This window comes from Clinocottus analis, unplaced genomic scaffold (genome assembly GCF_023055335.1).
Source record: "Clinocottus analis isolate CAN_PGR_092001 unplaced genomic scaffold, fCliAna1.0.p SCAF_27, whole genome shotgun sequence".
Classification (NCBI taxonomy): Eukaryota; Metazoa; Chordata; class Actinopteri; order Perciformes; family Cottidae; genus Clinocottus; species Clinocottus analis.
In genome coordinates this window covers 751603-766780 of record NW_027176009.1, presented here as the reverse complement: position 1 = coordinate 766780, position 15178 = coordinate 751603, and the positions used below count along the sequence as shown (strand labels likewise).

The following is a 15178-nucleotide window of genomic DNA, read 5'->3' as shown; positions in this document are numbered from 1 at the left end:
CCAACTAGTGTCTCAGGACAGAGAGTGAGATCACAAACCGGAGGGCCTTTTAACTCAATGCCACTAATGAGCGCAGGCAGAGGCGGACTGGCCATAGGGCATACCGGGGATTTCCTCGGTATGCCGTCGGGGTTAAGGCCGGCCCACTTCCATCACCAGCCGGCCGTACCTCCGACGTCGGCGGCACCGACTATGTTCTGTGCTTCACAGAACACATTAAATTTACTCAAATATCTAAAGTCAGGAAATCACTGACTGACTTTCATACTACTCCTCCCAATCTGTATTGACACTCATGGTTTGGATGATGCTAGCAGGTTTTCAGAGCTTTTTAGCCATTTTAGGACATTCTGCCTTGATTTTAATCCAGCACACCGGCACTCCGGCGTACATTTAAGTTTCATTTTTGAAGCAACGTTCTCACGTAGCCTCTTCACGTGTGTCAAGAGTAAGAGTCTCAGACGCACAGACGGATGTATCCGGTCATTCTTCAAAATAAAACGGGCCATGATTTAAATTTTTTTTCATTATTTTTTTTTTCATTCTTTCTGTGCGGTACCAAAGGGACGTTGTGTCACTCGCTCGCAGACAAAGCCGTTTTTTTTAGCGTGATTCAACATCATGGCACGAACATGTAAATCCTTTAAAGGATTATACTGATATTGTTTTTTATTCCCATGTGACTGTAATGTACCTGGGATCAAAGTCAGTTTAGCATAGCTTTGCATGAAGACTGTTTCACGTCTTTATGCTAAGCTAACCTCCCCTTATGCTAGTTTCATATTTAGTGTACAGACACAAGAGAATTCTAATCCAACTCAAGAAAGCAAAGAAGTGCTTTTCCCAAAATGTCTAACTCCGTAGGGTCTTTCGTTCACATTTTGGTGAGGTATAATGAAAAAGGAAAATAAGTCACAATAATATTAGTAAAATGTATATACACTTTACAAGCCTCATGCGGGGATGGTACAACCTCAATAGAATTTATGATGGATGAACTTTACATGCACTCAGGGATTATAGGACAGTCTTGGGGACTGAACCGATATTTAACAATATCCTTTCATGCACTTTTGCCAGGTAGATGTTAAGAGGAGGGAGAGAAGCAGTACAGCAGAACAGGAAGAGGAAGAGGAAGAAGAAGAAGAAGAAGAAAAAGAAGAAGAAGAAGAAGAGGGAGGAGGAGGAGGAGGACGAAGGCCTGAGTATGTCAGAGGACAGCGAGGTCAGTGGGAAAGTGGTTGACAGTACTTTACCTGTATCAGCCTGTCTGCCAGAGCAGCACTCTCCTACAATGCAGCAGTGGGGAGGAACGAGAGGATGAAAAAATAAAAGTGATGAAGAGAGAGAGGGAGAGAGAAAGAGAGTGAGAAGACCGTGGGACACCAGGGAGGATAAACCACAACAAAGCCCAAGAGGAAGAGCAAGAAACGGGACCACAGGTTTGAGGAATTGTTCGAAAAAAAGAGATTAAGAGAAACGCGTGAAGAAAAAAAAGAGGCAGCAGTGAGATCACTCAGGGAAAAATAAAGTGTTTGAGAGAGGAGGAGATTGAAAACTGAAGACACACACACACACACACACGCGCACACACACACACACACACACACACACACACACACACACACACACACACACACACACACACACACACACACACACACACACACACACACACCACAGAAGCAGAAAACCTATTTAAAAAAAAGAGCTTACAAATTGAAACCCACAGCGTTATCTCGTGTTATACTGATCAAAACATGAAGAGTCCTGCGCTGAGCAATCTGGCTGCTTCGTGTCACTGTCGCCGCACAAACCTGATGTATTTTAGCATTTAGATAAGCTGGAATCTGAACCTATTTCTTACCTTCTCCAGAGTCTCAATCCTCTGCTTCAGCAGCCTGTTTTCTGTGCGTAACCTCTGAAAAGTGAGCAATGTGGGAGAGAGGGGGAAGAACAATTATATTTTATACATCATGTTAATTATGTTTCAAATCCTACGACGGGTTGTTTTAATATCTACATCATGCACACACAGCTGAGTAGACACGCACCTTGATCTCAATTTGTTCCTCCATTTCTTTGTTCTTTATCGTGGTATATTCTTTCTCAAGTCTGGGGAAAAAAACAACACAGGATTATGCAGTGTTAGCACAACATAGAAATGTGTATCTGTGTTTTGTTATAAAGAATACTCGGGCTGCAGCACTTTGTTGTTTGGTGGTTCACCAAAATTAGAGGTGCCGAGCAAAAAAGCTCGGCACCAGTGAGACAGGAGTACAAATCCTACTGGGCAACGCTAAAGCCGGTTCAGCCCCAGTCCCACGAGTCGTTAGGAGAGTAATGAGCACTCTTACTTCTTCATCCTCTTGGGGTTGTACTTGACCTGGTAGGCCCGGAGGATCAGCTTGTCTGTGCAGCTGTCGAACTGGTGGGGGATCACCTTTTGGAAATGCTGGCAGACATAGAGGGGACAACACACAAGATTAGAGAGTGCGACACAGAGATGCTCATTCATGTTTCATGCAAAAGCAGGCCGGCACAGATTAGAGAGCTGAAGAGGTGCATCTGCCCTTTGTTCATTTCTGCAACTACAGTGTGTTCCGAAAAAAAATTAGGTTCGCAGACAATAATGATCACATATTCATTTATCTGAATACATTTTTCACTCACTATATTACTACTATGAGCCTTTACAATGTCAGTCATTTTAGGTTTTTTTTGTGATATATGACAATAAGGCGAATGTTTGGGGTTTGACTTGACAATAATAATTATAGATAATGCCGTCCTATTTTATGAAGAGAGAAAATAAATGAGAAACAAACTTTTGACTAGATTTCCGTCTGTTAATAGAGATCAGATAATTATAAAACACAAAGCAAGATGTAATAGATCATCCAGATCATGAAAAACACAGTTTGGTTTTGGACTACATGCATCTCAAAGTGCCAGTGTTTATTCTCATATAACACCCCATCACCCACCGAATGTGTTCTGGTTTCAGTTTTCAGAAACCGCATGAAGCCTCTTTTTTTTATATGTATTAATCAGAGCAGATCTGTAGTTCAGGAAGCTCGCGTGCAAAATATGAAAGCGGGACTCTGAATCTGCACATAAACTAATTAATGCAGCAAAAGGCAAAAAAGCTGCAGCCGCTTACCTGCGACATTCCCTCCATGTCCAGCTGGATGAGGTCCGTCTGGTTGTACTGCAGGATGGCCAGGCCCACGCGGAAGATAATCTCTAGGCCCTGCAGACATATTTTCGTTACGTGAGCTCAGTGCACCGAAAGGTACAGATTAGCAAGCCGAACATATGCACATCTTCTGTTTCCTACCTCATACATGAAGATGTCGAAGATGCGCGTGGCGACAGGCAGAGGGAGGAAGGTGAGGAAGAGGGTGAGGAACCAGGATGAGGCATACATGGACGTGTGGAAACTCTGGGATCGAAAATGGACGTTCAGCTCCGGAAGTTGCTCCTGAGGCGCAGTAAAGAGAACGATTTCAAGCCTCGAATAAGGCGCAAAAAAGAAAGCGACGCGCTGAAGATACAAACGAATGCTTTGCTGCCCCTCTGTGGCGGACAGCTGCGCTGCAAGCCTCGTGCTCGCGTCCTCTGTACCTGTAGCAGATACTCGAACTGGTAGATGCAGAGGCCCAGCTCGGCCATGCTGGGTTTGAACAGCTCCCTCAGACGGTACTCCTGCATCAGGCGCACAAAAACACAAAACGCCTCCTCCTCGGGCATCTGGGAGGGGGGGGAAACAGGGGAGTAAAGTTCCTTCATTAAGTACGAATTAGACATTGCTTATGTTGAACGGTTTATTATACACCGACTCTTATATTTCACTTCTAGAGGAAACTTAATTGGCTTGCAACTGTTTCCAAAATCCTGTTTCTTTATCAACTGTTTGTGGTTGTAGCAATCAGAGAAATCTAGCGGGACTATTACGTTGCGATGAACCTCAAACATACTATAATGAGCCTTCAAGCCAAATATCCTCATTATAGAACATTTTACAGGTGAAATACTTGATCATTACCTGCATAAGCAGCAGACCAACTATGAATGCGCTGCCTTGGCAGTAGCCCACCTCTCGATCCACCAGAGAGTATGCCTGAAACAACACACGTACACACCCATATTACATTTGCGATGCAATGTATTAATAGAACGCAGCACAGATGACATCTGTAATCCAGACCGAACATTCAGTTATGAAAAAGGCAGCAGTGGTTCCTTCATTTCCTGCCGAGCTGAGTCACCAGGAAAACAACGAGGTCAACCAGGTTTTTGGTCTGTTGGTCGGACAAAACAAGCACCGCCTCTGGCTCTGGGAGCTCGTGATGGGCAATTTCCCCCCCAAAACGATTGAAGAAATGATTAAAGACAGCCAATGAAGTTGAGTTTAGCGCTAAGAAAATAAATGTATTCATGAGAGGGTCTTGTTTCAATCTTTTCAAAGATGTTGTTGGGGCATAATCTTGGCCTTTATAACATAATCTGAGCGGCCGAACACACGTACAAGCAAAAGACCAATTCCAACAGACGCCAGTCTCAGAGAGAGGCCGCAGTGCTCACCTTCATGACGTTGAAGAGGACCTCCTGTCCCAGGCTGTCCTGGCCTTTGAAGAACTCGTGCTCGGGGTAGGTGCGGGCGATGTCTCTGCGGATGAGCTTCTCGCACGGGGACGACATCTTCAGCAGCTCGGAGTACTGGTTCTTCACCGGCATGTCGGTGGCGTTGCCCAGCAGCTGCCAGACGATGGCCCGGAAATGGTGAGGGATGCCTTTCCTGATCAGCTCCTGGAGGGCAAAGAGAGGGAGAGAGCTGGCTCGGTTATGTGGCGAGGGACGCAATTTGAAGCATCTCTCGAGGAGCAAATGGGAGCACTCAGTTATGGGATGATGAATAGATATATTTACAAGGATAACTTAGTGTCATGTCATAATTATTTCCGCTAGCTGCATTATGACGAATCACATCAATCTTTTATGTTTTTTATCATCATCATCATCATCATTAAAGCCAAACTCTGTGGAGAGTTGGGAGGCGGGCCGTGTAGTAATGCTCTGTTTGTCTGCTCTCCCATTTCGCCCCGACTCGTTTTGCTGTCCCTCCGCTCATCCATCTCCTCCTCCCCTGGGCTTCCTCTTGTCGTCGCAGAGGGCGCAGTCGGTGCAGTGCAACGTCAAGCACGCCCTGACCTTATGGATAAAAAACTAAAGACGGATATAAATGGCCAACCAGCCTCTGCTTAAAAGGTGCAATGAGTCAGGGAGCCCTTCTTCTGTTTTGTGTGTGTGCATGTATGTATGTATGTATGTATGTATGTATGTATGTATGTATGTATATATATATATATATATATATATATATATATATATATATATGTGTGTGTGTGTGTGTGTGTGTGTGTGTCCTCTCTCTCCCAATTATGTTCAATGACTCATTCGTCAGGAAACCACATTACCTTTATTTATTTATTTTTTAAGTCAATATCTAGTCCCCACCTTCAGGAGTTTGTCCTTCTTGCGTCGCCACTCTTCCCACTCGTTGACGATGCGGCCCCACAGGATCCAGGTGTCCTCCTCCAGGTGAGACAGGTTGGACGAGGCCGAGGAGCTGGACACCAGCGAGGAGCCGCTGTTGCGCCGCGAACCGCTCATCGACCGCATGGACTTGGAATCGGCCTCCAGGAGCCTGCGTGAAGGGACAGTTCAGGAAGACGGGAAGGCGCGGGACTGCACGTGGCGTGTTTGTCTTAGACGAGCAGACATACACACAAACACACACTAGAGAGTGAGAGGGAAGCTAAGGCATAGCAGGTGGATGAGACATTGGTACGATCGGGAGAGTTTGTTGTGCACAACCTTGCAGAGGCACCAAAAGCCTCGGGGCTTGTTACCTTAAAGTACAGAGTCAGAGGCTGACACATGAGGATATGTCACACACAGCTAGCTGGCTATTAGGACGATAAATTGACAGAAAAAAAGTGTTTAAAAAGCACCAAAAAGCCTTTGCGCACAAGGTCAGACTAATGAGTAAAGTTATTTTGGGAGGAGCAGGTGGCCTTTAACTCATCCCCCTTTGGCAAGCTTTTAACCTATCTCAACATTTTAAATTAGCATGCTTCAAAATTGGATGTAGAGGAAGCATAAACAATACAAACTAAAAAAGTAGATAAGAGGATAGTCTGTCTTTTTAATTTATATTGTTTTAATACTGAATAATGTATTTCTCTGTGATGAATCTCTTAAGGTAAAGAAGATAAGGTCAACACTGCCCTTACACATGTCTGCACAATAAATATGACGCTGCAGCCTTTTCATCTTAGCCAGTAAGTCACTTGCTTGTTTGTTTCTCGTCTTTAAGCTAAGCTAACCCACTCCAGCTTCATATGTCACTTACATATAATAGAGTGGTATCGACCTGCTAATGGCACTCAAGAAAGCATAGAAGCGTATTTTGCAAAATGCTATTTCCTCTGAATGATTTTTTTCCTAATGAACCCTGTATTACTGGGACAGCATGAAGCTGCTGGAAGAATTGTACAGGATGTGGCTTCTTTCACAGTGCTACCCTTTTTCTTTTGAAAGTGATTCACTGTCTGTTCGAGTCCTCGCTCGGGGTAATGGAGTCCAATCCAAACTAAAAAAGGTATTTTTGTGCAGTGATACAAACATGTGAACAGACATTTCCCCTGGAGAATCTGGTGCACCTCGTAGTGTGGGATTAAACCTTATCTAACTCAGGGATTAAACCTCCCCCTTCCTGAAACTGACTTTGAAACCAGGTGATTACATTACATTTAATTGATGGGCTTCCTGAAAGGACATGCAGACGCTGCTAGGCTACATGTATGATGTCAGTACAAGGCCATCGCAGTGATATGTACTGTTTGACAAACACAGGAGGGAATAGGATGGTTCTCAGAGAAACACCGATTCTTGCTCTTCTTCATTTCTTCTTTTCTTCTTTTCGGCCTAAATCCCTGTCAAGAACTGTCTGTGTATAAATGATCCTCGTCCTGTTCTTCAAATAGAAAAGATAGAAACCGACAGCGCCCAGGCCTGCTAAAAAAAAAAAAATTGAAGTTCACCTATTCAGTATTTTCTAAAACACTAACCTACACATCTATTTTTAGTGATCCAGTGAACTGTTGTGAATGTGGGGCAAGCAGACGTGTGTCACACAGTGGCAGCATGCACACCTTCAACAACGACGAAGGTTTTAAGCCCGAGGTGGTCCGTGTTCAGACACTGGAATATACAGAATTGAACTATTTCTCCAGAATTTACTGGGACCTAGTCTATCTGCATGTTACGCTAAATTATGGGGCTAAATACCCGCTTTTAAATCTTAATCTTCTCGTCCTCGCAGACGTCTTAAATTTGTGGATCTCTTTAAGCGGTATCTGATATTTTCACGTGTTATTTAAAATTAGGAAGAACATCAATTTATAAAGGATCCCGCACAGAAGCATGCCGTTTATTCCTTCTTTTTTTATTTACTTTAGTAATCAATTGTGGACGATAATATCAGTGGTAATATCAGTGGTTGCAATGTACTGCACAATATTGGGCGTTTAAAACTGAGAATCTATTGACCTGTAACACTATCGTCATTTCACAAACTCTCCCTGGAGATCAGATTTTGTATCCTGATCATGAAGTTCTAATTATCTCCCGTATTAGACCGTCTCATTAATTAGCTGCTGTTTTAACGCTACCTTCAAGCCTCATTATTTCATGAGCTTCAGCGTCTGCTGCTGAAGTCAAACTGTAAATACTCGTGCGAGTTGACCTATTTGTCTCTTCTTTCATCTTTATGCTTGACTTTGGGTTCTTGTTAGATTTTACTTCAAACATCAATCATCTACACTTTATAGACTCTTCTTGTTCGTTGCTGGTTCTTTAGCTAAATTATTATTTTATTTTAAGTTGCGTATTCTCCTACCTCCCTGCCACTGAGACAACTGCAAGCTAACTGAGCTAACGTTAGCGCCATGAACTGAAAACAGCTACTTCCTGCTGACTTTTTAAATGTTTCTAACTTACTCGTTCTAAAACTATAAGTATAACAATCCATTCATCTGGATCGATGTTGGGATTCAATGATCAACGATCCAATATCATCGACGCAAAGTGTAAAGATTGATACGTATAATTAGCTATAAGATGCACCTTTCTTTTGAATCTGTTTATCCATTTACCATCAGGAAATCTATTTTAATGTATTTAGTATTATTAAAGTCAATTATTTTTCATTTTAATGTCTGGAAGAGACCAACAATTGTCAAATCATTTTTTTTTAATCTTTTGGTGAAATGACTTAAACATAACTGATTTTGTTGAATGGGTATATGATACCATCTCTTGATCGAAGGCCCCTGAATTAATTCACATTTCATATTATGGCAGTCTTTGTGAAATTGGCAAATTTAATATTGTATAGTTATTAAGCAGATTAATAAATTCTTTGTATTTTGGGGGTTTTGGAAAGGTTTAAAACATTTTTTTAAGAAAAAGACAACCCTCCAGACTCAAATCCGAAGCTTAAAGGGCTTGCAGAATGGACAATGCTGAATTGTTAGGAAGCCTAAACTGAACACACGACGCCTCCTTCAGTCTTACCTGGCTGAACAACTATAATAACTGTCTTGTTTTCAGTCCAGCAGTTAAACTTGAAGAGGACAGCTGCTGATCTCACCTGTTCTGCTCCTCTAGTTTTGCCAGCAGCTCGAGTTCATCGGGACTCAAGTTCTCCGAGTCTGCCGGAGAAGCTGCCGGCGCCGACAGCGCTGCATCATGGGAAGAGGAGTCTGGGCTGAGCACCGGGCTGCCGGTTGATAGGGGATCTAGGTCCATGCCGGAAGGGGAAGAAGGGCACTCTAGCTGAGCGGGAGCCACACTGGAGCCCTCTCTCTCTGGGCTGGGTATAGACATGGCGGTGACGATGGGGGGGATGGGTGAAGCCGTGTGGGCGAGGTAAGAGGGTCTTCCAGTCTCACTGTTGGTCTGAGAGGCCACCTGGCTGGCCGAAGAGCCAATAGGATCACAGGTCTTCAAACCTGTCAGCGATTTAGAAAAGGGTCAATGAAAATAACAACAAAAACAAAATATAGTACAACCCGTGGTTGTTGTTTCTTTTAAAATAAGAGCAACACGCAACAAATTTTATTATGGATTAATCGGTAGATTCTTGTTTGGTCTACACCCAAAGATTCTTAACTTCAAAACACATTTGGGAAACACATTTTTCCTTGAACAATAACTGAAATGCTACGATGATTATAGCAATAGTGATTCGGGGAATGGCGCCCACCTCCAGCAGACAAACAAACATAAAATAGTCAGGCAAATAAAGGACGCATTAACGCGTTAACCCCATGTACAAAAATCTAAATCGTTAGCATTTTTCTTTTGTGCAGTCTAAGACGTGAGATGTCCTGTTTGGCTGAATGGAGTAAACTGACTGGCCACATTAAGATGCTAATAATGCTCCTTCACACCCAGCGGAGGTAAGTGCTTTGAAGGAGGAGCTCCGAGTCAGTGTAATGACATCATCCTGATGGCCCATCACTGCGGATAGACTCGGCTGTCCAAGAGCTATTTTTATAAGATGGCCGGTTGCCTGACAAGGAATCAATGTTGTTATTGTTGTTGAAGTGTAAATAAACTGCTGATCTGTAGATACGCTCATAACTTCTGTGTTGCATTTCTCTCGTCATCGTAAAAGTGAGTGTGAGAACGAACCTGTCAGCAGTGTTACACTCATAATGACAGACCAAGGTGCTAACTGGAACCAAACAGGGTTCTTTGGCTTGTCCTCATCGGAGAACCATTTTTGGTTTCTGGTAGAACCTTTTGTAAAGGTTGCAGAGTTCTACCTGGAACCCAATATAAAAGCTTATAGCTTTAACTATCTGTGCAAGTTTCCACCCAGAAGTAGTTTTCGACAACAAAAAAGCCTTTTATGTTTTAACGGTTCCATGCAGAACCCTCCCTGGACTTACAACCATTCCACCTCCGAAGGGTGCAAACAAAAACACACACTGGCGTTTTACAAAGAACCATTTTATATTCCCATCTTTAAAAAAAAATCTTGCAAATGTTTTTGGGTAGAACCTAAAGCCCTTCAGGAAGAACCCGTTTGTAACCTTTACTTGAGTGCCGTGACTACAAACAGTAAAGTTAAGGGAACTTTTCATTCTTTCCCTTCTAATATAAAAACCAAGAAACCAAATTTTTCATGCAGTGGGAAATGTATGCAACCGTACCGCTTGGGCTGAAGCATTGGGCATCAAAACTGTTTGCTTGCAGTGACTAAGTGCGTACAAAAGAAAAGCATTTGTATCTTGAGTGCAACATTTCACTTGCTAACGTCAGACAGCACATTAAACCCTGTGCTTTGCTTCCTCTCCCCCCCTCACGGTCATCTTAACAAATTAATTCATGAGATAGAGAGCTTAATATTAAGGGACAGTGTTAAGATCTCACACGTCTCAGAGGTAAACAAATATATCTCAGAGCTTTGCACACAAACTCTGCTTTTTTGTCTGTACGCTGCAGCTAGCAATCAGAGATGCAGCTGAGGAGGGGTTGCATTTGGTCAGCGGCGAAAATGATCCAAAAGGCCAAGCTGCTGCTCGGTAGCAGGGAACCAAATGAGGAGCTATAGTGCATTTCAGTTCCTCTGCATAATGGATGGCAGCTCTTTAACTGGGGGCGTCCTGGGGAAAAGGCGCACACACACACACACACACACACACAGAAGAGTGCAGTGCTCCACCAGGTGTGTCTGCAACAACCACTGCTGTAGTGTGGTTGTTGCAGTCTGCTCTGCAAATGTATCAGACGTGTTTTTCACTCACACGTCTCATACGATAGAGCTCCGCGGAACCGCGACTTCAACAATTAATTTAGGCGTCAAGTACCTAAGATACACGACACACACAAACAGCAGTGTGGTCATAGGTGGCAAATGCAACAATTCAGGCTCATCGGTCGACAAACGCCATATTGAACCGCCTGTGTTCGAAGAGTCGATACAATGGGGCATTGATTTGGGCCGTGTAATCAACCATGAAGGTCGAGAGGAACGTACAGATGCAGGCAAGTAGAGCAGGAAAAACATAGCCCGCGGAGAGTAGAGGAGCATAATAACAGTCTGAACAGGGAAGAGACAAGGGCCACATTCATGCACAGACACCGGCCCAATCAAAAGAGCCATTAACAAGTCAATGAGACCAATCACATTTGTCAAAGGCCTCGGTTTAAGAGGCAAATCTGAAATTACATCCCTTGTGGTGATAATGTGAAGTGTCAATCGCTAAATTGCTTGTAAGAGCTTACGACCTTTGTATTCTTTGATGGTCAAACTGCTGATACCGATGGTACCGATGGTGATGATGATAAATTTAGCTAATTGCGTCACTCAACTGCAACAACGCAGCACTGATGACATCAAATCACACCTCTTCTCAGGCAGCTGTTACTTCCGAGCTGTGTAGCATCAAACCCAACAAGTAGCCCGATGTCCACAAACCAGTCTCACTTTACCTAAAGCAGGAACACATTAGCCTCTTTCACTTTGGTGGTCACTTTGTTTAATAGAGCTGATTGGTGCTACTACTCGGCAATAGTTTTGAGGTATGGCTAAATGTTCTCAAGGTCAATTTCAAGGTTAGCTACCTGCACAGACCACCATCACAGGAATCCTTCACCGCTTGACTCTACAGTACATTTGGCCCACGGCCATGCAGGGATTGAACAGAACCCAATATATTGCAAAATAGCAAAGACATAAAAAGGTGCAAATGGTGTTCAAAGTTGATTAAAATCCACTACACTTTTGGCACACAAAAAAAGAGAAGAATCCAGATTTGTTAAAAAAAGAAAAAAACTTAATTAGATTAAAGATCAGCTCATTAGTCATGACAGTAATAAAGAAAAGAGGCTTTTGCTGGTCAGACCTCACTGTGAAAAGGTGTGAGTCATGCAGGACTACAGCAGAGTGCCACCAAAGTGGGAGTTTATCTCTCTCGCTCACACACACACAGACAGGTTATAGAAGGACATTGTGAAGGTCTCTGACAAAGCAAAACAAGCCAGATTTCCTGAGCTGTTGCTCGCCGTGTGACAGCAGTCTCCCTCCAATGTCAATGTGTACTTGGAAGAAACTGCAGGGAGACTGTGACATAAAAAGCTTTTTCACTGTAATTCAGTTATACAGTATTGCTGTTTCTAAAGCATGTTTTGTGCGTGTGCTACATGAAAGGTTCTGGTTTATCATGGGCACTGACACGTCTCCGTGCCTGTTGTGGTCAGGTTTGTATTGCTCAAGTTCCACCTCAGTATATGTGTTGCCATGCATGGGTGTGTATGAGTCCTGCTGTCCTACAAGTTAAAGTGTCAAGTGTTCCTTAACTGATATCACCATCCACAATTATTTTATTGTGTAAATTCTATGCCTGGGCGCATCGTCTCCGAGCTGGCACCGTCTACAGGAACAGACAGGGCCATTGTTTTCTTTTGTTACCCCCCCTCCTCCCTTCCTTCCAACATGAACACATGTTTGCCCCGCCATGTTTTGAACGTTGTATCCGTGCTTCTAATTCAATAACCCTCGAGCATGATAACGTCTGATTTACAAAGTATTTTTCAATGGCGAGAAGGCGTTTTTTTACAATCGCCATCTGGAGTGGCAACGTTGAGCCCGCCATGGGCGATTCAAATAAGACGTGTAAAAAAAACAACTAGAGCCCGCCTTTGATCTCTCCACAACAAAAATGCAAAACTAAGCAAACAGTAATATTACTACCTATCATCACAGACATTCTGAACAGTCAATTATTTTCCCAGAGGCCCAAAAAAACACTCCCGGAATAACCTGACCAGCATTTCATGAAAGAAAAACAGAAATCAGCTAGTTTCAACCTTGCTGATGTGTCAACCGCCCCCGTGTGTGTGTGTGTGTGTGTGTTTTGCCCTTGGGGCCTTCCAGCCCTGACATTAAGCGCGACCTCTTTGTTAACCCGTGGCTGCTAACCTCGCTGTTGTTCCAGCTCATGATCTCATGTTGTGGTTACCGACACGTGGACTGTTCATTTCCATGCTGCTTGGCCCACTGTCCTTGTGACTGCTGTTGGGCTCGGCGCTGCTCAAAGTGTCTCGTTGTAAAAGGAGGGATGTGTTTTTTTCCCCCTTTTTTCCAAAGATCTCCACCGCGGTGTTTGTGAAAGCCATAACTGGAATCAGAAGGACTTAAATTATCGAAAAAAACATGCTTGGAATTAGGTCCTTGCTACACTGATGCAGACATATTGACAAGTTAAACACACTCCACATTGGGCACAAGGGTAATGGTGTGTTAAGTAGAACCAATCAATTGGTGTATTATGAAAGCAGGCTTTTAAACGACCGTACAGGATCTGCCCGACGGGGTGCAAAGTAGGAGGAGCCTACACTTTTGAGATGCTGGTACTTTAGAATTTTCTATTTTATCCGTCTACCTAACTGCGTTTCAGAGGATATTATTGTGATTTAAACTACATTTATTACACAGCTATTGTTATTGGTTGCATTTTAAGATTTTACACAAACTGATTTATAACAAAAGCATCTTATTTAAAAAAAAAAAAAAAAGAGACACAACTCCCTACATTTTCAAACGTTTAGTCTTCAGACCCAAACGACGCTGACTCAAGTGACATCACTTGAGGCAAGTTATCAGACTGTGTGCAGCTCCCTAATAGAGGCACAAATACTTGTTCACATGTACAAGACCTTGAAGGTTTCGACTATGTGAAAGTTCCACTTGAAGTAAATTTTAAAATGCATGACTTTTATTATATTTATATTCTGTGCTATTGGTACTTTTACCTCCAGGTGATTCTCATGTCTATTTCATTATAACGGTCTAGGTGCTACATAAATACTGTTAAATGATAATAAAAAAATACCCAATCCATGGAGAAATACACACAGCCTGTAAAAAGAGGTCAGGATTCCTGTTGGGATACATTATTAAGACCGTTTCAAAGTTTCAAACTCAACATTCAAAAATGTGTCCCATTTGATTGCAGTGTGTGTGAATGGCATCAGCTGACAGGAAGTAAACATTGACCCATACTGTTGTCTAGCGATGCAATTCTGTTGAAATGAGATAAAACCAGAGGAGTTTCAGACAGATATATTCAGAGACAGTGTGAGAAAAAGATGTTTTTACATGAAAGCATGTAAACATGTTCTCGCAGAAACCCTAAAGTACATGTATGAACCTGGAAATGAGCACAATAATGTCTCCTATAAAGAAAGCAATCAGAATTCTTGGTCCACCACGACTGCTGCCTAATCTGGTTCATCTTCATGTCTGTGTACTGGATATGTCGAGCTTTCCAGCATCGTCATTACAGTAACGACCGCTTGTTCTCCAAACAGCCCCCACGTCGCCACTGCTGTAATCTATCTAAGGCTTGTGCTGTGCAACAAACGTTTTCCTGGATTTGTCCAATAAGAATTAAGTGACATTAAGCTTGGATGAAGAGGAGACGCATTCAGGGCACTCGAAGCGACACCAACAACGAAATGCTTCCCAGACTCGGCCTCCTCAATCTACTGACCACGTTTGCTTTACATGACTTGCAAATTTAGTTTGTATACCTCTCCTGATCATTCGGCTCCCCTGAGTGCCACTGTGAGAGGAACTTGTCTCAAAATAGCCATCCTCCACAACCCATCAATTATTTTCAAGTGCGGGCGACTATTTTGCTTTAGTCCACCACTGAACAGTCAGTGCATTAGCACTAATACTGCTCAGATTAAAATTTAATAAAAAAATAAAAATAACATGATGAAACAGACTGCAAGATCCACTAATCACGCGCTAATCTCAAAACTGGATTACATGGAGGTTGCCATGGAGGATAAACAGCAACAAGCTGGGTGCTACTACAGGCACATAGCCACTGCTTAATGTGATGCTAAATGACTGACATTAGTCATCCTGCTGCATTCATTATATTATCTTTTAATGTCATACTTTCCCAGAAGCGTAGTCACGAACACTGATCAGTAGCGTGGCTGCTCTGTAATCCCTGCTCTGATTTCAAACATCTGCGTTAGAAATGTCTGCGAGATGGGGAAACGGGCACAGCAAAATTCACAA

General features: G+C 42.9%; 1 protein-coding gene across 2 annotated transcripts in view; it reads right to left on the bottom strand.

Annotated features, from left to right (window-relative positions):
- Positions 1-15178, bottom strand: part of evi5l (ecotropic viral integration site 5 like) — a 32875-nt gene that overhangs the window by 13371 nt on the left and 4326 nt on the right. The window contains exons 2-12 of one of the 2 annotated variants that reach the window (XM_068592373.1): positions 8720-9080; positions 5521-5710; positions 4588-4812; positions 4049-4123; positions 3628-3753; positions 3341-3484; positions 3164-3253; positions 2358-2455; positions 2055-2115; positions 1868-1921; positions 1257-1289 (exon numbers count right to left, since the gene is read on the bottom strand). In XM_068592373.1, coding sequence (XP_068448474.1) covers positions 1257-1289; positions 1868-1921; positions 2055-2115; positions 2358-2455; positions 3164-3253; positions 3341-3484; positions 3628-3753; positions 4049-4123; positions 4588-4812; positions 5521-5710; positions 8720-8955 — 1332 coding nt within the window. In that variant the 5' untranslated portion in view covers positions 8956-9080. The remainder of the gene's footprint in view (positions 1-1256; positions 1290-1867; positions 1922-2054; positions 2116-2357; positions 2456-3163; positions 3254-3340; positions 3485-3627; positions 3754-4048; positions 4124-4587; positions 4813-5520; positions 5711-8719; positions 9081-15178) is intronic. The other variant, XM_068592374.1, reaches the window with a different exon arrangement.